Source organism: Rhinolophus sinicus, chromosome 15, assembly GCF_057876585.1.
Source record: "Rhinolophus sinicus isolate RSI-liver-muscle chromosome 15, RSI-T2T, whole genome shotgun sequence".
Taxonomy (NCBI): Eukaryota; Metazoa; Chordata; class Mammalia; order Chiroptera; family Rhinolophidae; genus Rhinolophus; species Rhinolophus sinicus.
The window spans coordinates 9003535-9027878 of record NC_142515.1 but is presented as its reverse complement, the minus strand read 5'-3'; the positions used below and the strand labels follow the sequence as shown (position 1 = coordinate 9027878).

Below are 24344 nucleotides of genomic sequence, written 5' to 3'. Positions count from 1 at the left end.
ACACGCGCATTCCTAAACAATATATTGCTTAGTTTTGCTTGTTTTTGAACTCCATAAATGCAGTCATGCAGAAAATACTTTTATAATTTTCTACTTTTGCTCACCATTGTTTCCAAGGTTCTTCTAATGATTGATGCAGGTAGCAGGAGTCTGCTCGTTTTCATTGCTATATGGTATTCTAAGGCATGACTCTACCACAGTAAAGTTTAAAAACCCTTCTAATGTTAGCACCGTGTTGCTAGGAATTCTGGTACACTTACTGCAAAAATAATCCTCGGATGTATTCCTGGCAGTAAGATTTCTGGGGCATTTTTTCATGTTCACCTTCACGAAATAATGCCACACGGTTGTACACTCTCACCAGCAAGCTCTGAGAGTTCCCACTGCCCCACAGCCTTGCCAGCACTCGGCATCATAGGATTTCATTTTTTGCCGGACGGGAGGGTGTGATGGGAGCTCCTGGTGGTTGTGACATGTATCTTCATGAAGACTAATGAGCTGGACCAGCTTCTCCTAAGTTTAATGGAATTTAGATTTCCTCTTTACATGACATTACTGTTCATGTCTTTGCCTGTTTTTCAATTAGGTTGTTTGCTTACATCTCATTGACTTAAAGAGTTTTTTAAAAAATTCTGATGTTAGTTCTTTGCTGGTTATATGGACAACACACATCTCTCTGTCTCTGCTCGTCTTTTAAATTATCTTTGTTTTTGCTTCCTACAGTGTGTGTACTTATTCTTTCATTTATTTATTCATTCATTTATTTTAATGTTTTATTACAGAAGTAGTACATGCATACAGTAGAAAGTTAGGATATACAGAGAAGCAAACTTTTTTAAAAAAGAACTTTATATTTTTACAGCCCAGAGGTCACCAGCATTAACACAGCGCATATTCTAATAGGTTGGGTGTGTGTCTATAATTAAAATGAAAGCTCGGTCAACAATTTTCACCTTTCCATTTGAGTAAATTTTTATCTTATGGCATATGCAAACCATCTTCAGATTTCCCCAGTTTACCACCAATATCCTTTCCAACAGTGGTCAAACCAGTATCCAATCCAGAATTTATTGTATATTTGGATGAACCAAGTTCTCAATAGTAAATGCAGTCCATTTTATCAATTCTTTCCTTTATGATTAGTACTTTTTGTGTCCTTTTACAGACAAGTCTCCCAACTTCAAGACTGTGTTACCTTCTAATTCTCTTCAGTCTTGCTTTCTGTTGTAGGTCTATGATCCACCTGGAATTATTTTCTGGGTATTCTGTATGGCTTACAGTAGCAGTCCAATTTTACTTTTTCCATATGGACAACCATCTTTCCCAGCACTGTTCATCCATCTACGCTGGTCTATAACACGACCTCTGCCATGTCTCATGTCCATGCACGAGTGGGTCTTTTTCTTGGCTCTCTCTATTCTGCTCCATGGCTCTATTTGTTAGCCCCTGTACCAATTCTGCAGTGTTCTAATCAGTATAACTTTGTGATAAATTTTGAGATTTAGTAGGGTTAATCCCCGTGTTCGTCAGAATTGGTTGGTTTGTTTTTGAGTATAAATCTCAGTGGTTTAAAACCAAAAAGGGTTGTTTCTTGCTTACGCTACATGAATAATTGTAGTTGCTCAGGGGCCCAGACAGATAGATGCTCTGCTGCCATCTCAACAGGGGCTGCGACGGGGGAGAAGAGAGCATGGAGAGTCACACATCAGCTCTTACTGCTTCTCCCAGGAGGGACACGTGTCAGTTCTGCTCGTATCTCATTGGCAGAGCTAGTCACATGACCATACCTAATTTCAAAGGTGTAGGGGAATATCATCCTTGTGTAACTCCAGATAAAGGATTGTCTACCAGCTCCCCAACTGTTCTTCTTCAGTAGTGGTTTGGTTGTTCTCAGCCCTTTGCTTTTCCATATGTATTTGAGAATCAGCTGATCAAGTTCCATGAAAATCCTTCTTGAAAATTTCATTGGCCTTTCTATTGAGTCCATGGTTCAATTTGGGGAGAAATGATTCCTTCCTAACCAAGGTCATGGTATTTTTGTCTATTCAAGTCTTAATACATTTTAGTAGTTTTATACTTCTCTCTTTCAAGGATGTGCACATTATTTATTAGAGTAATTCTTAGGTATTTTATATTTTTATTGCTATTGTAAAATTTGTATTTTAAATTATGTTTTCTAGTTGATTGTTTCCTGGTGTCCAGAAAAGCAGTTGACTTTGGTATATTGATTTTTTTAAATGCAGAAATTTTGCTATCTCTCCTAGTAATTCTAATTCTTTATCTGTAGATTGTTTTGGGTTTTCTACATAGACAATTATATCACCTACAAATAATGAGAGTTTTACTTCTGCCTTTCCAATTCTTAAGCCTTTTATTTAGTTTTCTTACCTTACTTCACTAGCTAGGATCACCCACACAATGTTCTTGAAGTGAGGATAGCAGGCATCCATGTCTTGTTACTGATGTAAAGGGAATGCTTTAAACATCTTACTGTTAAGTATAACTTTTTTTGGCAGGCATTTCAAAAACGTCTATCAGGTTTGCCAGGTTTTTTCTGTTTCTAGTTTGCTAAGAACGAATTTTGAATTTTGTGCATCTAGCAAGTTGGTGTTTTTCCCTTTTTATTTTTAATGTGTTAGTGTGATGATTTATAGTTATCAATTTTTAAAATATGAAACCAGCATTAATTAATGCATATTAAATATTCTGCTATTACAGTAGATGTTGTCTTTCTGTGGTCTTTGAAATTTCTCCGTTTTTGATCCATATATTTTAAAGTGATGTGTAAACATATTTTAGAATTGTCATACTTTCTATTATATGTTCTACCTTTATAATTAAGTCATGACCATCTTTATTTCTAATGCTGCTTTTTACAATAAAGAACATCTGACTTTAATATTGAAATCAGCTTTCTATTGGTTAACATTTGCTTCTTACATCTTTCTGTTCTATGACTGTGCTCTATGTTTTATGTATATATTTTTTTAAACTATAAGCTGGGGAGCTAATTTCAATTATATTTGTTGCCATTACTGATATATTAGGATTTATTTATAGCATTCCCTATGTTCTGTTTTCTCCTTGCTTCTTGTAATACTTAATATTTTCATGTTCTGATTCCATTGTTTTCCACTTTTTGTTTGTAAATTCTATCAAACCTGTAGTTTAACACACATGATTAACAGATATATGATATTTTCTTTGTTAAGATTTTATTAGGTTGGTGCAAAAGTAATTACGGTTTTTGCAATTTTTTTTAACCTTTTAAACCACAGTTACTTTTGCACCAACCTAATAAATGAATTACCGTTTAATTGCATTGTGGATCTGATAATGTGATCTGTAAAAATGACCAGTCCTTTGATCTTAAGGCTAGCTTTGAGGCTTAGCATATGGTCAGTTTTCATAAATGTTCCATATGGCTTCAAAAGAATGTGAATTATAAAATTATTGGACATAAAGTTCGTATCTCTTTTTCTGAGCAATATAAAGACTTGAAATGCATTAGATCTGGTAAGCCTTACCTGGCAAGTTTGCTTTGTTTAGTGTTTTAATTCTAGACTGCTTCTTCCTCTCCCTGCCCCCAACAGAACCATCAGCCTGTGCATAGTTTAACCCTATATGTACCAATACCTTTGTTTATAGTCCCTTTTCCATCTCAGCCTTTCCACCTTCTACTTAACATATGTCCTTTAAATTTCCTTCTTTGATATGCTTTGGTGAAAAATGTTCTGTTTTTGATTTTTCTAAATGTGCTTTAGTTGACCTCAGTCTTGAAAGATAACTTTACTAAATTTGGAATCGTAATTGGGCAGTTACTGTCTTTCTCAACTTTGATGATATTTCACTGTTTTTTAGCGTCAATTTTTTGGTGTTTTTCAAGTCAGTTGTCAGTTTTATTGTTGCTCCTTCATTGGTAATCTAGTCTTCCCTTCTGGATGCTTTTAGTATCTTGCTTTTTCTTTTGTGTCATAAAGTTTTATTACTATGTGTCTAAGTATGGATTTTCTATTACATATCTTGTATGAGATTCATTGGGCTTTCTTAATCTCAGGTTTGTGTCCTTCCACGTTCTGAGATATCCTCAGCCATATTCTTCCCATTTCCTCAAATATCTTTTCTAATTTGGAACTCCAGTTGGACATTTGTTAGACTTTCTCACCATATTATCCATATCACTTAACCTCTCCTTCAAATTTTAGATGTCTGTCTGTCTGTCTGTCTATCTATCTATCTGTTTTTTACCAATTCTAATTCTCTGTTACGTTTGTCTCACATGCTATTTTATCTATAAAATATTTAAGTTCAATTACTTTTATTTATAGCAATTCTATTTGGTCTTTTAAAAAATCTGCTTCATTATTTTTTATAATGCTTGTTCTCTGTTCTTATTTTCATGCTGCCCTATACTTTCCTTAAACCTATTGCAAATCATGATTTTATATTCTGTGCCTTATAATATCTAAAATGGTTGTGATTCAGTTCTCCTATATATACCCTGAAATCATGTGTGTGTTTGGTTTTGTGTGTGTGTGTGTGTGTTTTGTTTTGTTTTTGGCTTTTCTTACTCTAGGCTTTTACTTTTCCCTAGAACTTTATTTTGGGGAATATTTTGACATGTAGGTTGAAGTTGAATTCCTCCAGAGAGGACTTCTGCCAGTTCCCTGGGAGCACTGCCTACTCCTGGGCCACCCCAAATGAATTCTCCTCTTAAGGTTTCTTGGGGACCACATGAAAAGCATGAATTGGACAGCAAAAGCCTGTGAGAGTCGTTTTGTGGTTACGCAATCTGTCCACACAGCACAAAGATGGAGACCAGCAAGTGTCCATACTTCCTTCTGAAGAGCAGGCTTTCTTTCCTACTTGTCTTAAGCCTTTAAGATCTAAGGTGTTTTCAGGGTCTCCCGTTATATTCTCCCCCGTGGACACAGCTGAGACTTAGCCTCTTCGCCTCTGTGCCCCATGGAGACATCAGAGCGGAACCTCAATGTCTACAGGTTCCCTTCTTTTTGGGAGACCTTGTTTTTGTTAATTCTTCTCTTTGTGTTAACTCAGTGATAGGTTTAAAAAATTGCTTGTTTTTATATTTCACTCAACATTTAATCATTTCAGTCAGGATATGTAGTCTGCCACACCACTGGCTATAAAGTCCTGGGTTTTGGTAATTACTAGGTGTTTCTGTATTGGAAAAGGGGACTTAAATTTTGGGCTTCAAAGCAGACAGCTCTGGGTCTGAGAACAGCTGCCACATTCAATGTTTCTAGTTGTCCGTTTCTTCAGCTTTACTAACAACACCTTTCACTTGTATGTTGAATTTCTGTTTACAAAATACTTTCACAAATACCACGTTTTTTGAGAGTTGATTGAGGCAGGTGTGTTGTCCCCATTTTTTGAGAGTTGATTGAGGCAGGACATTTGGCCAATAGATGAGACCACTGTGGAGCACACCACTCTGACCTGGAACCCGAATCTTCTAACATGGAGGACAGTTCTATTTTTGTTCTATTTTGTGCTGTCTTGGATTAAATGATTTAAAAGAAGCCAGCACGTGGATTTCAACTTGTTGCATGAGGCAAGTCACTACTTGAGGAAGATTCTGAGCCCAAAGCTGGCTTTTTTGATAAAAGGTCCGTCAATCAATTAGAAGTGTCTGCCAAGGTCATAGGAGGTTAAAATGCCACATTGGCTTTCCCAAATTTTAATGGTCTTCCTAACTTAAAAAAATGCACAGTTCTTGTATGAACAGAAAACAAATCTCTTTTGAATTTGGGTGGTGGACGTAATGGGAGCCTGCATATGTCAAATAAATGAGGCTCTTGACCCATTTGTACTCAGTTTCCTTAGGGGTGGAGTGAGAGATGAGCATGGATGGTCGTTGGGGATGGGAGTTTGCTGTGAGAGAAACCAGGACATGGAGGGAGTTTGGTTGGGAGGCCGTCTGGTCAGCCCGCCGGTCACCTGGCGCTTCAGTCCTGAGAGTCGGGGTGTTGCAGTTTTTTTCAGTAACCAAAACGGTGGCCTACCCTAGCTCAGGACAGTAAGATGAAGTGTGCCTTCCTCTTTCCCACTGACACAATACTGAGAGGATTTATTCGGCTGTGTGGTCAGCGCCCTCTTAGTCAGCATTTGAGCCAACACCTCAGGGCTCGCGGGTCACCTTCATGCCCAGCCCATTTACGTTCTGTGTAGGTTTTCCTCCTGTGTTTCTCTTTTACTCTCACACTACGTCACATTCACAACACGTCTGACACCAGATCTGCGGGGGTTTCCCCCGCTAAGCAATGCTCTGTGCCACCAGCTGGGTGTCCTACAATTTAACTCAGTTCTGACAGTCACAACCTGGAGATAATGTCAAATCCCACAGGTTAAGTCGCAGTCCCATAAGACCGTGCCCACCCACTTCAAATGCCAGTCCCAAGTCCAAGTTGTCACCTGTGCTTCTGACTGATTGGCTATAAATTTGGGGTTTCTATGACTTACTCCTTGGGTTTGATTAATTTGCTGGGGCAGCTCACAGAACTCAGGGAAACACTTCCATTTACCACTTTATTAAACGCTACGATAAAGGATGCAGATCAACAGGCAGGTGAAGAGATACGTCAGGCAAAGTCTGCGAGGGTCTCAAGCACAGGGGCTTCTGTCCCTGAGGGTTGGGGTGTGTCACCCTCCCAGTATTTGGGTGTGTTTACCGACCAAGAGTCTCTCTGTTGGGATTTTTATGGAGGCTTCATCAGATACGCGTGACCAATCCTTAATTTCATTTCCATCCCTCTCCCCTCTCTGGTAATGAGAGAATGGGGCTGAAATTCCAAGCTTCTAAGCATGACTTCGTCTTCCAGGGACCAGCCCCCAGCCAGCAGCCCACCCAGAGCCATCTCATTTGGACCAAAGATGCTCTTCACGCTCTTCTCATTTAGGAAATTACAAGGGTTTTGGGAGTTCTGTGCCAGGAACTGAGGGCAGAGACCAGTATATATACTTTCGATGATGTCACACCTGCCCTTCCTGTGTGGGCTGAGATCCCCAATCATCACTGCTAGGGGCAGGTTAGAAAGGTTGGTTTTCCCTGACAAATCAAACTACAGGTGGTATAACAGCTCACAAAAGGCAGGCGCAGTTGAGGCCCTTCCTTAGAACACAGCTGGAGAGTAGCAGTCATTAAGGCTACAAGGACGTCTCCTGAAGTCCCTTCACCCCAAGCAGAGGCTAATCAATCAGAGGAGCACACTGGGTGAAGTCATGGCTACTGCCTTTGTCATTGTTTCTCAAACGTGTGCATTTGCTATTCAAATCCTGCCATCAAATATATGTTCTGCTAAGGCCTTTGGAGGTAAAATGCACTTATTTTTCGTAAACATGTTATCTTTAGCTAATCCTGCCCATGCTTTTATCAGCTCCCCTAACGGTAATCTGGAACAAAGTAATTTCTCCCTTTAGAAGGCTTACTCTTATGTTTCAGATCATTGTGGCATATAATCAAGATGGAGGAAAGCAAAGGTTGTCCTGGGGATTTAGACCGTCTGTAGATTCGGATGCTCTGATATGCAGAACTGCTTCCCATCTTGATGACGGATGTTAGCTCTCTCTAGGGCCAGGAGTAACATTTATGACTCCTAATAATTTCTCATCAAACAGTGTGGGGTGGATGGGGGGAGCCAGAGTGGCTTCTGTCACTTAAAAACCCTTAATACTCCTCTGTGGACACTTCCCCGCCCCTAGGACCAAAGCATCAGGGGTTGACAAAGGGACTGCCATCTTCTTCTCCCAAAGCCACTTTCCTCCCTGTCGCTCACGCCTCTCTGCAGTTCTTAAGCATTGTGCCCCAGTGGGTTCTCTTATTCAGAACAAAATCCTCCTTGAAGATGCAAACGGGAGTTATATGAGGAGTTTATAGTCTGTTTTTTTATGTTTGCATTTCCATTCTCTGACATTTGCTTTCAGACTAATTATGAACTTTTGGGTTCCTTTTCCCCATTGCACATTCTCAAACAAGACTGTACAACCGTTTCCATCATGAGATGGAAATCCCGTCTGGCTCAGGTAGCTTAAGTATCACCCTGCCTAGAAATGGGGGATGAAGGGCATGACCTTTCATGGCCCGTTATGTCTTTCTGTCTCCATGGACCTTGGCCTGTTGCAGGAAGACTTAGTAGAGTCCAGTTATATTTTTGTATTTATTCAGTCATCATGTGTTGGTGACTTCCCTTACCAGGCAGTGTGCTGGGTCCTAGGGATTCATTGGTGACCTCCATGCCCACATGGGTATAAAAACAAATAGGCAGTTAGCAGTGCTACACATGCAAGTATGCTCAGAAGAATCTGGGACTTTTTTGCTCTATTTAGAAATAATTTAAGGGCTGCACTAACCTTCGGTAAATAATTTGACCTATCTGTGCCTCTATTTTTCATCCATAAAATGGGCCTACTATCTATGTCACTGTGTTGTTGGACAGGAAGTGAGGTCAGGTAATGAAAGCTTCTATACCTCAGCTTCTCGCGGTCTTTCTTCTGATGGAACACTCCTTGTACCTGCTCATGTTGGCAGAGTTTCCCCTTTCTTTCTTTCCTAGTTCATTGAATGGCACTCCGGTGGTCCATGCTTCAGACCCTTGGAATCTCGTGTTGCTTTCCTTTGTAGATCTTCAGCTGATCTGAGAATATCACGTTGTTCCCTGGAGTCTAGCCCAGATACCTGGAGGGAGGTGACTGTCCGCCCCCTGGAGAACAGAGGGACTCCTGTTCTGAAGTCTCCAGGAGGATTCTGGGGTCATCCTTATAGGAAGAGCCCAGGAAAGTGCATGTGTATGTTGGGGAGTAGAGAAGGGGGACATGGAGGAGGAGAGAGAAACACTGTGTACGTGTCTGGAGGGTGGGAGGTCAGAAAGAATTCAGGGTAGGCTCCCGCTTTCCTCCCGCCCATGTATTATCCGGAAACAGTGTAGTTCCAAGCCTGACTCTAACCCTTCTCCTCCTTCTGGTGCATCCCTGCCTTCTTTTTTGTGTGAAACCTTCCCTGATCATCAGGTCGTCAGCCTGATACGTCCTCATTCAATATGTACATTGTTTGTGCATCTAGTGAGCTGCAGGCACAGGGGACACAGCCTCTGCCCTCATGGAGCTTAGAATCTAGTAGAGGGGAGATAAACACTAGACAATCACATGAATAAAAGGAGTCGTGTTACGTGTTATGAAGGACAGGGACAAAATGCAGTAAGAGCCTGTTATACCTGCTAGTGGGGCCAGGGAGAGCCTCTGAGGAAGTGCCATTTAAACTGAGACTTGAAGAATGAATGGGAGTGAGGGAGGCAGAAAAGGGGTGCTCGTTACTGTGTTTCCGTCGAGCCCCCCAACATATGCATCGTCTGATCCAATTTTCATGTTATCCTACTGTTCCTTCATTTCATTAATTTATCTTTCACTTGTATTTCTTGAGCACCAGTGATGTGCCTGGCACTGTCCTGGATGTGGGTCACAGAATGGCAACAGAGGCAGACACCATCTTGGTCATGGAACCGTGCTGGTGCCGTGAGCGCCAGTCCTTGCTTTCTCTGCACATGCACTTGCTGTGTTTCCTCTCCCACGTTCTCAGATTCACTTTGGGGAGGGAGCACGGTTTGAGCAAGAGCATAAGTGGAGAAAGTGGAGAGAAGGGAGAAGAGATCAGACTTTCACTGAGGGCCTAATGTGTGCCAAGCTCTTTGTCCAGTGTATCATGGACGCTCTGTCATGGGTCTTGTATGATGGGTCACTTAGCACGGGAAGGGCCTCCGGGCTGTCTGATCCTCTCATCGGAGAGCTTCAGGCATTCTGCCAGGTGCGATAGGAAAGATACATTCCATTGGTTCGTCTCACTGAACCTTCAAGTGTGTTTATTTTATCAGCTAAGATCACTTTACCTCTGCTCAGAGCCCCCGGAGGCTGCAGAAGTATAAGAACTTGAGAACCTGGCTCTAGAATTCCCTCTAAGCAAACATGCAGTTATATAACGAAAGAGCTGCAGATTGCAAGAGTAGCCCTTGTGAAGCCTTTTCTTTCAGGATGGAACTTTCCAGAACCGAGGCTGTGCACAGCGGCAGCTACTGCAGCCAGCAGTGTTAGGAGAGTGATCGCTAGGTGCCAAGCGCTCCGCTAGTATTTTATAACACCTCGTGAACTAATCCTCAAGATAACTTTGTGAGTCAAGTGCTGACCGCATTGTCCAGATGAGGAAACTGAGGCCCTGACGGATGAGCTCACACAGGCATAGAGGCAGAGCTGAAAGCAGCACGCACTCGGTTTGTGTCAAAAGCCCAAACTCTTCAACAGCACAAAGACTCCCTACTGTTGAATGGATTGTTTGGTCCCCAAATCCCCTGTGTAACTTAATTTGCTGTTGTGATTGGTTTAAGCAAAACCACCGCAAACTTATCGAGTGTTTCTTTGCTCATGTGTGGAGAATAGGGATCACCTGACATGTGTCATTTTCAGCTCAGGCTTGGAAGGTCATGTAAACAAACAGCAGACCAGGGGCACCAGAAAGCAGGACTTGAGTGAGCTCCCAAATTGGCCACCCGCAGACCCAGCCCTGCTGGCCCACAGATGAGTTTCTCTCTGTCTGCCCTTTATTTGTTTTTGATTCGTTGTTAATATTTAAAAATGGAAAGAGTCCTGTAAATATCAGCATTTCCCTGTTCTGTTGGGAGATCAAAACTTCTGGGAACACAGCCCACATTTCCCCATGACAGACACCAGCTGGAGTGGACGCAAGGTGGCATCTTTCAACAGGGGAGTGTCCCCCATTAAGCCTAGTCTTCACCATTCCCAGTTGTCTCCCCAAAGTGAGGCTAGGTATTAGTTGCCACTTAGTATTGCAAATGAATCCTTGATTTTTTTTCAGAAAGCGAAATACTTATTGGACCTGAGCATCTAGCAACAGTGGAATAATAGAAAATAGTTTTCTGTTGTAAAAAAAGTTGACACTAACATCCAACACTTTACTCATGTTCAATCTCTGCCCAGCCATGGACATCACATGGTGGCCTCTGGTTTTACAGAGCAAACTGAGGCCCAGTGAGGGAAAGTGACTGCCCAAGATGATGTGTTCAGTTAATGACAGAGCCAGGATGGGAACCCAGATCCCTGACTGCCAGAAGCACGCTCCGGTTTGTAAGGGGTCTGCAGGCACTGAACAGATGTGATTGTTTCCATGACCTTGGCTTGGGTGGTCTTGTGGCGATGCCCTGACATCCTTCTCAACGTTCAGATTTATTCAACCACCTACCGGGTATTGCCCATCTCCCTCTTGGAGAGGAACATATTAATTCTTGGGGCATCATCAAATGAAAAATGTGTACAGATTACCTTATCAGGCCCTAATTCCATTTTCAGTGCCAGGAATGATCTGTTTGGAGAAATTTATTATAATTAGCAAAAGTGAAAAATGCAACACAAAAAGCAGGGTATGTCCTCTGATTATCATCTCATTTATTTTTAAAGCTTTTTCTTTCTTGCGGGGGAGTGGGGGGTGGGGGGGAGGGGTGCCAATTTTCTTATTTCTTGCAGTCCTTGGGGCCCCTAGGTCTTCTACTCCATTTAGAAATCATATGGGGAGGAAAGGCAAACCACATTATTGCACCTAAGCTAGCTCAGTAAATGGACCTTTCTTTGCAAAGGGCGAGTTACAAGCCTGTGGCAGTTCATCTGTGTAACTGAAGGCAAGAATCAGTGGTTCCGTTGCTGGATAGTCAGGCAGGCAGACGGCCCTGTTCACGGGGTGTGGCTGGCAGTCGCCTCCTGGACCAGCAACTTGTACTGTGATGCTTTGCTTATCTACTCTCATTAACAACAGCCAAGTGAACACACGAAGTGCCAGAACCGGGGTGGGGAAGCCATCCTCTTTCATCTGTTTCCAGGTTAGAGGCTCCAGGAGCATCTTTGTGTTTTACAGCCTGATCAACATATAAATATTTACAGTCAGCTGCTTCAAGCCAAGAAAACCTGCTCCAAGCTGAAAGCAAGGGGCATACGTGTATGCTCTTCCCCACAGAGTGCGTTTGTGTGTGTTGCATACTCTAGAGAGCAAGTAAACATGTTCTGAGCCTCTAAGACAAGGAGACAGTATCCTCTCACCCCTGGCTTGCGGGGGTTCTAATTGTATTGCTGTTGTTAATAACGTTAGCAAAACATGAATGCATGTATCCTATTTTATAACCGCCCATCTTCCACGGTGTTCAGTGACTGCCTACGTCTGTGAATGATGAATTCTCAGCTCTCCTAATCGTGCTAGAAGTGAGGGCTGTGTTTAAGGGAAAGAGAGTCCCTTGGAATGCAAAGCTCACCAGTAGCACAAAAGGCTTTACAGCCCCTCCCTGTCTCATATGCATGTTTCTCCGAGAAGAGCTCACGGTGTTGTTTGGCTAGAGTTGGAAAGCATTCCTTTAACAACCTTCCTATTTCTTTGTCGCCTGGTTGATTCTGAATCTGAGCCTTGATGAATCGCAAGATCTCAGAGCTGGAAGGCTCAAGGGGAGAGCTTATCCTGCTCCCAAACCCCCAGTCTCACTGGAGAAGGCGGCAGAAAAACTGGGGGGTCATATGAGTTCAGTGTGGTTTGGTTGAGCCTAATTCTTCCTCAGATAGTGTTTGGAAAGGCAGGAATGCCAGGCGCTGGGGCTGCCCATGGCTCAGACACGCCTCCTGGGTGGAAGTCAGTCCCTCAGAGGCTCCTCGCCAAGGGCATTAGGCTGGTTTGGCGACTGTGTAAGTGTTAATGAGAAAGTGGCAAGCCTGGGGTTTAGCATCAGATTGGAGCCTCTCATGGTTCCTAGAAAAGTAGGAGCTCTTATCGCTGCTTTAAAAGTCACAGCCTAGAGGCCCCAAAACACGTGTCAGAGAAGAACAGCTGCTGCCTGATAACTGCAGGTCTAGGCTGTGGAGCTCAGTCTTTAACGATGCCTGGGAATCCGCCCTCTTTTCTCAGAAGCAGATGCTTCAACCCTTGGGAGGGCTGCAGCGTGGGCCCCACTGAGCGGGCGAGAAGACGTTTTTGCCTGCTCTGCGAAGAGGGAGCCGCAGCCCCCTGCTGCCAAGGCTGGCCAAATTCAAGTTCCTCGGGCGAGGAGGTGACAGGGTGGAGGCTGAGGGAGGGTGGGCCTTGAACCTCCTGCCCCAGGCCTTGCCTTTGGAGGGTTTTCAGCAGCCCAGCCCTTGTCCATCTCCTGAATGTGCCCAGAGGTTCAGGCAGCGTTGGCTGTTTGCGCTGGGACTTGACTACCTGAAAGCCTCCAAACCATTTTTGTTACGGGTATATGCACGTATCCCTACTCCACATTGATGGTTTTTTTCAGTTTCTTTTCCCAAGAGATGCCAGTTTGGTGACACCCAGCCAGCTTTCCTCTCCTGGTTGGAATCTTGGAGATGTTAATCCCTAATCCAACAGCCCCAGGGCAGTTCTTTGTACTCCGCACCTTCCATGTAATTGGGTGGATAAACTTGCTAAACTGTCTGATTTGTAGTCCATTACTCTTCTGGTGAGAGCTCAGGATGGGGCCAGTACCCACTGGAGCCTGGTGTCCAGCCTCCCCCCTTCCCATTCTGACACCTCAGGGGAGAGTGTCAGTGAATGGAAGGGACAGAGGAAAGTGGGTGAAGACGGGAAACTAGAAACCCAGTGTGCTTGTTAGGATGGGGGCTACTTTGCAACACCCTGTACATCACTTAATTCCCTTCATCATAGCAAATAATCTACAGTAGGCCTGGGCAGTGCCGTTTCTCACATGTTCTTACTTTAAACAGAATATCCAAATATGTTGGCACTGCTTTGCTGTTTATTTGAGGGCTTATCATTATTCAAAAAATATTTAAGTGCTTTGTTTTTATTCCTGGGATAAACCTGGTTTAATATTCTGTTTAAAAAAGAAAAATTAAAACCAGCTCTGTTACCTTTTTTAATTTGGATGCTGAAACAGTTCTACCTCGGTATAAACTATGTTTTTTCTTGCGGGCTCCCATTTAGGAAGATTCATGGTCATCAGAGATAATTTGGAAAAGTTTCAAGTTATTCATTTTTATGTACTATCTCCATGACTATGTTGAACCTGCCATTTGGGGTTCTGCTTTTTTCCCTTCACATTATATCCTAAGTATTGTCCATAGTGCTACATAATTCACAGTAATTTTCATGACGAATGGCAGTGTCGCAGCTTGCTTATCTATGCCTCTGTATTGATCACTTTTCATTTTCCCATAGTTATAAATAACTTTGAGCAGACTGTCTTCTAGATGTCCCCATATTTTTGTATTGTGTCCCTGAGGTGAGCTCATAGAGATGTCTTATAAGAAGAACGAATGTGTTTTAGGCCTTCTCAGACTTCAGTGGGAACACAGGTCACTTGTGGGACTTGTGAAACCAGATTTTAACTCAGTACGTCTGGGGCAGACCTGAGATTCTGTATTTGTAATTAACTCATCCTGAGGCCTCTGCTCGGGTGTAAAGTGTTTATAAGATGTGTTTTACCAAGGCGCTGCGTGGGCTGGCTCCCAGGGAGCTCTGTACCTCAGCACTATTTTCTAATCAGGAGGAAAGTTTTGGTTAGGCTGGTGTCCAGAGCTATAGCACTTGCCTTCATAGCATCATAGCTCGATCCTGGATGCCATTAGAGTTCATGCACACTTGCGCGCGCGCACACACACACACGCCAGGGCCACTATACCAGTATAAACAGAATGTCTAGCTGGGACCTGGCTGGAGGTATTTTTTAAAGCTTCCCAGCTTTTAAAGGTGTAGCCAGGGCGGAAGACGGTTGTTCTAAGACCACAGAAGACCCACCTGAAATCTCACTGAGTTCCAACTGTTTTAAACATGACCAGATGAAAAGCTTGGGGGTTACAAGAGGCTATACCGAACTCCATACTTTTGCCAATGAATTTAGCACAGCCATGAGTTGTCTTAGCAAGTGTAAAAATCAATAACCATAATTTCTTAGAGAAAACAAGGAATTTGATATCTCTGGCTTCTCTGTCAAACTCACTCTACAGCATTTGCTGGTCCCGTCTTAATGAAGGCCACCAAACCAAAAATCCCTTACCTTTCCTCACCCTTCCAGTGTAAGCCGTCATCACAGTCTTTTGTTCTGTACACTTTTTTCCTTACAGAACGCAACACATTATATTAAAATTATCTTATTAGCATGGCTGTGTCCTTCAACCAGACTGTGAGGCCCTTGAGACCAGACGCAGCCTCTGATACATCTTTTTATTCCTCACACCTAGAATAATGCCTGTCTAGCACACAGGAGATACCTATTTAATCATTGTTGAATGAATGAAACAGAATAGATTTTGATCACTTGTAAGCCGGGAAGGTCGTTCTCATGGTTGAAAGTTTAATGCCATAGTGGCTCCAGCAGGGACACAGATTGCCTCGTGGTGCCTGTTGCCAGCGTGGTCCCAGCCTGGGGGGTCCCAACCTGGGGGTGTGCAAGATGGCAGCCAGGATGCTCGGATGCTCTGTGTCCCTGCCACTCACCACCTACTAGAATAACACCTGCTGTTTCTCTTTGACAGTTGCCTTTTCGGGTCTCGGCTTCACGACCTTCTACTTGGCTGGCAAGCTGCATTGTTTCACCGAGAGTGGGCGGGGAAAGAGCTGGCGGCTCTGTGCTGCCATCCTGCCCCTGTACTGTGCCATGATGATCGCCCTGTCCCGCATGTGCGACTACAAGCACCACTGGCAAGGTGAGTCCCTGCCCAGGGCCTGCCCAGCCCTCGCTGCATCTGCCGGTCCTCCAGGGGTGGGTGTAGAAATGCACCTATTTGGGGAGACGTAAGTGCCACTGTCGGAAGCAAGAGTGGGCTGAAATGACAGAGCAGGCACAGTTTTAAGGGAAATATGCCTGTTCAAGTGAGTTCTGGCCTTAGTACTGCCCTTGCTGGAGACAGAATTGGAGCTCTTCCTCCTTCATGCTCCAGGACACTGTTCGAGTCCTGCCAGGATGGCAGGCCCTTGGCCTCCGACCCAAATGTGGCTTCCCTATGGGATCACTTGCCTCAGCCCTCGGACTTGCTGCCAAGTTGTTCTTGGCTCCTCTTATATCTCAGATCTATCCCACAAGGACGTATTTCTCACTGTGTATGTACTTCCAAAGGAGGTGTCCATCCCAGGGATCGGTGGGATGGCAGCAATGTCCCGAGCAGCTGCTGCAAGGCTGGCGTGAGGCTTATCTGGAGGGAATCAGTACTGCAGTAAATGCAAAAAGTCAAAACCCACAAAACAAGGCACGTGCTTAATCCTGGAATAAAGTGAAGCCCTGCCATGTGCCTCCACAGAGCAGCTGCAGCTCACAGCCTGCCTGAACGCTAAACAGAACCCGTCGCAGCAGACAGGGAGCAGAGACAGAGGTGGTATCCACAAGGTGAGGCCTTCAGGAGCCCAGGGTCTAGGCTCATGTTGCCCAAAGGACAGTCCTTACATCACGTGGAATCAGACTCGGGTGGTTGGGTCTGGATTGGTGGCCAGGAGTCTACATTATTAACAAGCAAGTCTGTTATTTCCAATGAAGTCTGAGAAGTGCTGGTGAGGAGCTCCACTGGGTCACTGAGGGCCAGCAAACTGACCGGTGTGCCTAGATGCAGCTCCCCTGAACGAGTGGCCTTCCTTCCGCAATTAGTCCATGGCCTGACGTGCACTTCCTTTCCCGTTCTCTTGCTCCCACCAGGCACTGTTCCCCTCCTCCCTTTTTTTCTGTTTCTGCAGCCAGGGCCTTGTAGGACCGCCCTCTTCTCACCTCTTTCCAGGTGTTTGTTCTGGTGGTTGGAGGCAGCAGTTGAGGCCAGAGGCAGGGGCTCCTTCTCCCTGTCCTCTCCGGGGGGACCTCCTGCTCCTCTCAGCACCTCCCCAGCTTCTCCTGCTCCTTCCCCAGCCTCAGTTCCACCCTCTGCCTTCCTGGAACTCATGCTCTGGGTATCATAAGCCTCCTGCAGCAGTTTCGACCTGGAGGAGTGAAGGGTGCAAGGGAAAGAGAGGCTGATGCGTGGTGTCACAGGCAGGTGTGTCCCGCGCTGATCCGGGTGTGTGGCCCTCCTGTTGGGTGTGGTCAGAGAGGGCCACAGCCTGGGCCCTGAGCCCTCCCTGTTCTTGACCTTTATCAGTGACCTGGATGGAGTTCTAGGTAATCTGAAGCTACATCATGAGAGGGAAGCAGGGAGAGCGTCGCTGAGCCAACAGCATGAGGACCTACCCATTGCACGCTTGGGACTGGGAATATTTTCCAACAGAGTCATCGTTTCTATAACTAGAGCCTTTTCCCATGAAGAATAGTGTGGGCTGGATGGCGTTTTATGGGCTGCTTCTCATTTCTCCCCCATGAACTGTAGTTCCTTACTCTGAACACAGGAACAGTAGTCCCAGATCTTTCACAGAGCTGGGGACTAGCTGTTTCTGAGACTCAATGAAATAATGGATCTGAATATACTTTGAAAATGAAAACGTACAGCACATCGGTGTTGCTTTAGAGCCTTGTTTCCGAAGAAGGATGTGTTGTTTCCCAAACAACTGATTTAGTGGCGGTCGTTTGGGGAACATGGTCTATTTGTAAGTTATGAATCCTAGTTTTTACTTTGGATTTGAGAAATGATTAAGGGTCGCAGAACTGAATAGATCTGTGCTGCATGTGGGAAGGCAGGAGGGGCCTTTTGCAGTGATCTTGTCTTGAAAGCCTAAGACGTGAGGTTGGCCTCACTTAGACCCCCGTGGTCCTAACGGGTCCTGTTGCTCATCCCCTGGCCGTGGCTGGTGCATCATGAAAGAATGAAATATCGGTTCTTGGCCTTAGGGAAATGGTGGACTCATGATACAGCCGGTGTGCCCACGCTTGCTGGCCATGGGGCTTCAGACCCGTCCTATCCTCCTGGCACAGAAAGGGATGTGGAGCAGTCAGGGAGAATATTAACGCTCTGTGGGCTGATGGGAAAACAAAGCGAGAGAATTTATGTTCAGTGATGTTTAGGGCCATACTTCGGGGGCAAAGTGAAACTGTCATAGTCGACTTCCGCAGCCAAAATTAAAGGTGCTCCAGTGGTACGGGTCATTGATGTGGCCACATACCCGGTCAGCATGCCATCATCTGTTCCGCTTGTACCCTTGGGTCAGGCACGAGAGGAGTGTGCCTCTTTTCCTTGGATCCTCCAATGGGCCCTGAGTCGGACTAATTTTACCCAGATTCCCCTTGCGAGGCCATCTATCATGGTCTGCACCAGTGGTCTAAACGTGGGGGGCACCTGTACCTTGCAGTAGATATTTAGCAATGTCTGGAGACATCTTTTTGGTTTTCCCAACTAGGGGTCATGGTAGTGCTGGTCGCTATGCGTGTAGTGGGTAGAGGCCAGGTATGCTGGTAAACACCTTACCAGGGATGAGGGAGCCCCTCCCCCACCACATAGGGTTATCCGGCCCCCAATGTCTACCCCTGAGGTTAAGAAATCTTGGTCTACACTGTACCTCAGCTCTAGCTTTCCTTCCATTATTACACGTTAAGAAGCAGCAATGTTCAAAGGGTGGGAAATTATATTCATTCAATATTCATTTATTAAGGCAGTAATGTAGGGGCCCCATGTTTCCAGCTTGGAGAAAGGATGGACTGTGAGGCCTTCACCTGCTGCGTAGGTGGGTGTTTGAGGCAGACTGCCTGATTGAGATAAATAAGTTGTTTTTGTTTGGTGGACTGAGCTGCCCAGTGACCGTGGGCAGGGGCCATCCATCATGACAAGATTTCATGTGGAACCCCACTCGAAAACTCGAGTCCCTCTCATTATAGACTTGAGTTAGCAACGTTAATATTATGAGGTTTTTTTAATGACTCCATTTCAATTTTGATTTAAGCAACTGTGCCTAATGTGGAAGTACATCTTGGGTAGTGATCTTGCGAAGTATGTGTGGTTTCTCGATCACATATTCAAACCCAATAAGCAGCCGTCCTCTCAGATGCCTTGCCCTGCCCATTATCATGGCCGCTCCCAAGTCTCACTGACAACCTTGTTTCGTTTTACGCCAGAGAATCTTTCTCCCCTCTGCTTTCTGGGATTTTCTCTGGTTTCTCTTGTTGGCTCTATGTTCAAAATATTTTCAGATTCCAAGTTCCTTTTCCCACGCGAGTTCAAACCACCACTCTCTGTTGCCTGAATTATTGCCAAAGCCTCTCTGCCAGTCTCCTTCCTTCCTCTTGGCCCCTCACACCGTCGCCAGCATGAGCCTTTCAATTGTAAGCCAGCTTGTGCCACTCGTTTGCTAAGAGTCCCCACCAATGTCCCGTTGCATTCAGCCCCCAAGCTCAGGTCCTGCAATGGCCCACAAAGTCTGGTGCCTCACTTCCTACCTCTTTGATGGTATTTTCTAACTACTTCTCCTCCTGGCTCATGCCAGTGCCATCTCAACTTCTTGTGCGTTTAACCGCTCATTGAACGTGCCAGGCCCATCCTACCTCAGGGCCTTTGCACTGGCTCTTCCCTGTGCTTGGAATGCTCTTTTCTCGGATGTGGGTGTGGCTCAGTCCCTTCCCTCCTCCTAATTTTGGCTCAAGTGTCCCCTTCTTGGTGAGAACATCTGGTGATGACCACTCTGTTAAATTACAGCCCACCCTCCCCACTTTCTTCCTATTGCTCTCACCTTGCTCATTTACCACCATCTAACAAACTAAGTAATTTATTATGTATTGATTATTGTCTGTCCTTATCCACTAGAACGGGCATCTGCAAACTTTTCCTATAAAGGATCAGATAGTAAATGTCTTAGGCTTTATGTGGGCCATAGCATCTCTGCTGCAACTACTCGACTTGGCTGTAGCAGTGTGAGAGCAGCGATGGACAATATGTAAATGAATAATTCACATAGTTTGCTGATTTCTGCACTGGAATATAATCTCCATGTGTCTTTTGTCGGCATGGCACATAGTAGGTACTTGCGTTAGTTTCTTAGGGCGGGTGTAACGAAGTTCCACAAACGAGTGGTTTAGAATGATAGAAATTGTCTCGTGGTGCTGGAGGCCAGAAGTCTGAAATCAAGGTGTCGGCAGGACCACACTCCCTCTGACACCTGTAGGCAGAAGATCCTTCCTGCCTCTTCCATCTTCTTGTAGCCCCAGATGCAAATTGGCCTCTGGCAGCATAATTCCAGTCTCTGCGCCATCTTCACTTTCCCTGTGTTCTTCACATCATCTTCCCTCTATGTGCGTCTGTCTGTGTCTAAATTTCCCCTTTTTATAAGGACACCTGTGATATTAGGTTAGAGCCCACTCTAATGATCTCATTTTAACTTGATTATCTCTGTACAGACTCTAAATAAAGTCACATTCTGAGGTACTGGGGGTTAGCACTTCAGCGTATCTCTTTTGGGGGACACAATTCAACTCATAACAGTGCTCAATAACTTTGTATTGAATGACTGATTTTGACTGAATCATGTGCCTTTCTTACTAGGATCACTTTTTCTCTATATTGGTTTTATAAAAATTAACCTTATTCTCTGCAAGTTCCTTCCTTTTAAAATGAACCAAGAAATTACACTTTAAGCATTCATTCATTCATTCATTCATTCATTCATTTGGTCTCTTGTGCCTGTGTGCCAGACATGCTGCCTGCTGGAGGCATGACACTGAGGAAGACAGACATGGTGACCACCCTTCCACCTTACAGTGTGCCAGGTAGATTGTGTATGTTCCGTGCTACATTAGTTCTTTTAAAGAAACTCAAAGTCACAGAACAGGAAGCTCAACTAGTACTAGAATAAAAAGAACAGAAACAATCACATGGGGTTGTTGAGTTTGCCAGAGCTGATTTTCACCCTTGTATCTTGGGTCATGAAGCCTAAGGCATACAAGGTCCCAAGTCAGGCAGCTCAGTGATGTTGGAGGTTGCCATGGTAACAGAGAGGGATGTATTCCCCCTGGGAGTTGGCGGCCCATCTTCAGAAGCATTTCTGCTTCTTTGTGCCGGAGAAGGTGAGCATGGCCTGCAACTCAGTATGCCAGAGCCTGTGACATCCTTTCCTTTGTCATGAGAAAGAGGTGGGGTCATGCCCATTTTAAAGGTAAAGACTCCAATCCAGGTTGCCTGATTCAAAGTCTGGTCCTCTTTGCACTACCATTGGAGCCCATCCGATATTGATTCCTCCCACCCCTTTTAGTAGCTTTATTGAGGTATAATTCATAACTCATAGTTCATAAATTCTCCCTTTTACAATATATAATTTAGTGGTTTTTAGTATATTCAGAGCTGTGCAACCATCACCACTATCTAATTCCAGAACATTTTCATCACTCCCCCAAAATACTCATACCTCGCTTCTCCCCAGCCGCTGGCAATCACTAACTTACTTTCCCTGTCTATGGATTCACCCATTCTGGGCATTGTACATACATGGAATCATACAATATGTGCGGCCTTTTATAGCTGGTGGTGGCGATTCTTTAGTGCATCTTGTAAATGTTGTCAGTGCATCTCAGTTCACCAAACATTTGCTAAATAATACCTGCTGGGTTCTGGGAAAGCAAAGATGAGTGAAACACTCCAGGGGAATCAACACTGAGCAGTGAGTGTGAAGTAAGAAAGATGCGGAGACAGTAGCCCAGAGGGCCAAAGTGGCCCCTGGTCTATGCTGAGGACAAGAGAGCCCTGAAGCCCCCAGATGACCTTCTTCTCCAGTCCACACCAGGAGCCTGGGCAACGTCTAGCCTATGGAATTATAGACACTGCCCCTGTGGTAAGAGATGGGTCTCCCTTCAGTTTCTCAACTATGGCACGCCTCTTTCTTCTGCCTAGAAGACTGCAGGTGCCCTCCCTGCTTCCACTTTATACTTTCCCTGGTTCATGCTGGCTCATCCTGCAGGACTGTCCTGTGGGCCATGTCCTCAGTGAAACTCCCCTGGTCCAGACTAGCCAGGCCACACCAGTGAGGGATCTCAAAGAGCCATACATCTCTTTTATGGCACATATCACAGCTGCAGCTCACTGACGAGGCTGTCAATATTTAGGACTGTGAACTTGTTTTTGCTGTTCAGTCTCCTGCCCCAGGACCAGGCAGCACACCTCACACCTGATACCATGTACTACATGTGTGATGAATGAATGACATCTAAGCTGAGTAAGGTGTCTACTGTATTTTGTACTCCAGGGACATTGTGATGCATGTATTACCCTTTTGAACCCTCCAGTCCCATGCTACCAGATTTGGGGTGAAGGCAATTACAAGTAATCCACCCACCCCCAATAAAAGCCTGCTTGACAAATACCAGGTTCCAGTCAAGATAGTAGAACAGGTAAACATTGTGCTCACCTCCTCCCACAAACACATTAAAATTACAACTAAATTATAGAATCATCAACCTGGAGAACCATCTGAAGACTAGCTGAACAGAAGTCCTATAACTAAGGATATAAAGAAGAAGCCATTTCAAGACTGGTACAAGGGGTGGAGATGGGAGACATAACAGATATACCTAATACATAGAAACAAACACAGAGAGGCAGCCAAAATGAGACAAAGAAACATGTCCCAAGTGAAAGAACAAAGCTCCAGGGAAAGAACTAAATAAAATAGAGCTAAGCAATCTACCAGATCCAGTGTTCCAAACACTGGTTATAACAATGCTCAATGATCTCAGGGAGAACTGCAACAGAGAGTGTAAGCATAAAAGAGGGTATAGAAACTATAAAAAAAGAGACAGTCAGAAATAAAGAATATAATACTTGAAATGAAGAATACATTAGAGGGAATCAACACTAGAATAGATGAAGCAGAGGTTCGAATCAGCAATTTGGAAGATAAGGTAGCAGAAAACACCCAATCAGAAGAGCAAAAAGAAAATTAAGAATCAAAAAAAATGAGGATAATTTAAGGGGCCTCTGGGACAACATCAAGCGTACCAACATTCGCATCATAGGGGTACCAGAAGGAGAAGAGAGAGAACAAGGAATTGAAAACCTATTTGAAGAAATAATGATGGAAAACTTCCTTGACCTAGCGAAGGAAATAGATATGCAAGCCCAGGAAGCACAGAGTCCCAAACAAGGTGAACCCAAAGAGGCCCGTACGAAGACACATCATAATTAAAATTCCAAAGATTAAAGACAGCGAGAATCTTAGAAGAAGCAAGAGAAAAGCAGTTAATTACCTACAAGGGAGCTCCCATAAGACTGTCAGCTGATTTCTCAACAGAAACTTTGCAGACCAGAAGGGATTGGCATAAAATATTCAAAGTGATGAAAAGCGAGGAGCTACAACCAAGATTACTCTAACCAGCAAGGTGGGACTACATCAATTTAAAAAGTTTTTGCACAGCAAAGGAAACCATCAATAAAACAAAAAAACAGCCTGCAGAATGGGAGAAGATATTTGCCAATATTACATTCTATAAGGGATTAATATCCAAAATTTATAAAGAACTCATACAACTCAACACCAAAAAAGAACAATCTAATTTTAAAAAATAGGCCGAGGACCTAAATAAACATTTATCCAAAGAGAACACACAGATAGACATATGAAAAGATACTCAGCATCACTTATCATCAGAGAAATACATATTAAAACCACAATGAGATATCACCTCACACCTGTCAGAATGGCTAACATCAATAAATCAACAAACAACATGAGGGAACCCTTATGCACTGTTGGTGGGATTGCAAATTGGTGCAGTCACTATGGAAACTAGTATGGAGGTTCCTCAAAAAATTAAAAATAGAACTACCTTATGACCCAGCAGTTCTACTTCTAGGTATGTATCCGAAGAAATCTAAAACACTAATTCAAAAAGATATCTGCACCCCTATGTTCATTGCGGCATGATTTACAATAGCCAAGATATGGAAGCAACCTCTGTGCTCATCAATAGATGATGCGATAAACAAGATGTGACATATAAATACAATGGAATATTACTAGGCAATAAAAAAGAATAAAATCTTACCATTTGTGACAACATGGATGGACCTAGAGGGCATTATGCTAAGTGAAATAAGCCAGACAGAGACAAATACCATATGATCTCACTTATATTTGGAATCTAAAGAACAAAATACATGAACAAACAAAACAGAAACAGACTGAGATACAGAGAACAAACTGATGGTTGCCAGATGGGAGGGGAGTTGGGCGAAAAAGGTGAAGAGATTAAGAAGTACAAATCGGTAGTTGCAAAATACTCATGGGGATATAAAGTATAACATAGGGAATATAGTCAATAATGTTGTAATAACTATATATGGTGTCAGGTGGGTACTAGAGTTATCAGGGTGATCACTCGTAAATTTCATAAATGTCTAATCACTGTGTTGTACACCTGAAACTAATATAATATTGTATATCAATT

General features: G+C 44.0%; 1 protein-coding gene across 3 annotated transcripts in view; it reads left to right on the top strand.

Moving 5' to 3' along the window:
- Positions 1-24344, top strand: part of PLPP4 (phospholipid phosphatase 4) — a 107146-nt gene that overhangs the window by 76788 nt on the left and 6014 nt on the right. For all 3 annotated transcript variants that reach the window (XM_074338969.2, XM_019752894.3, XM_019752896.3), the window contains one exon: positions 15547-15717. In XM_074338969.2, the coding sequence (XP_074195070.1) occupies positions 15547-15717 (171 nt within the window). The remainder of the gene's footprint in view (positions 1-15546; positions 15718-24344) is intronic.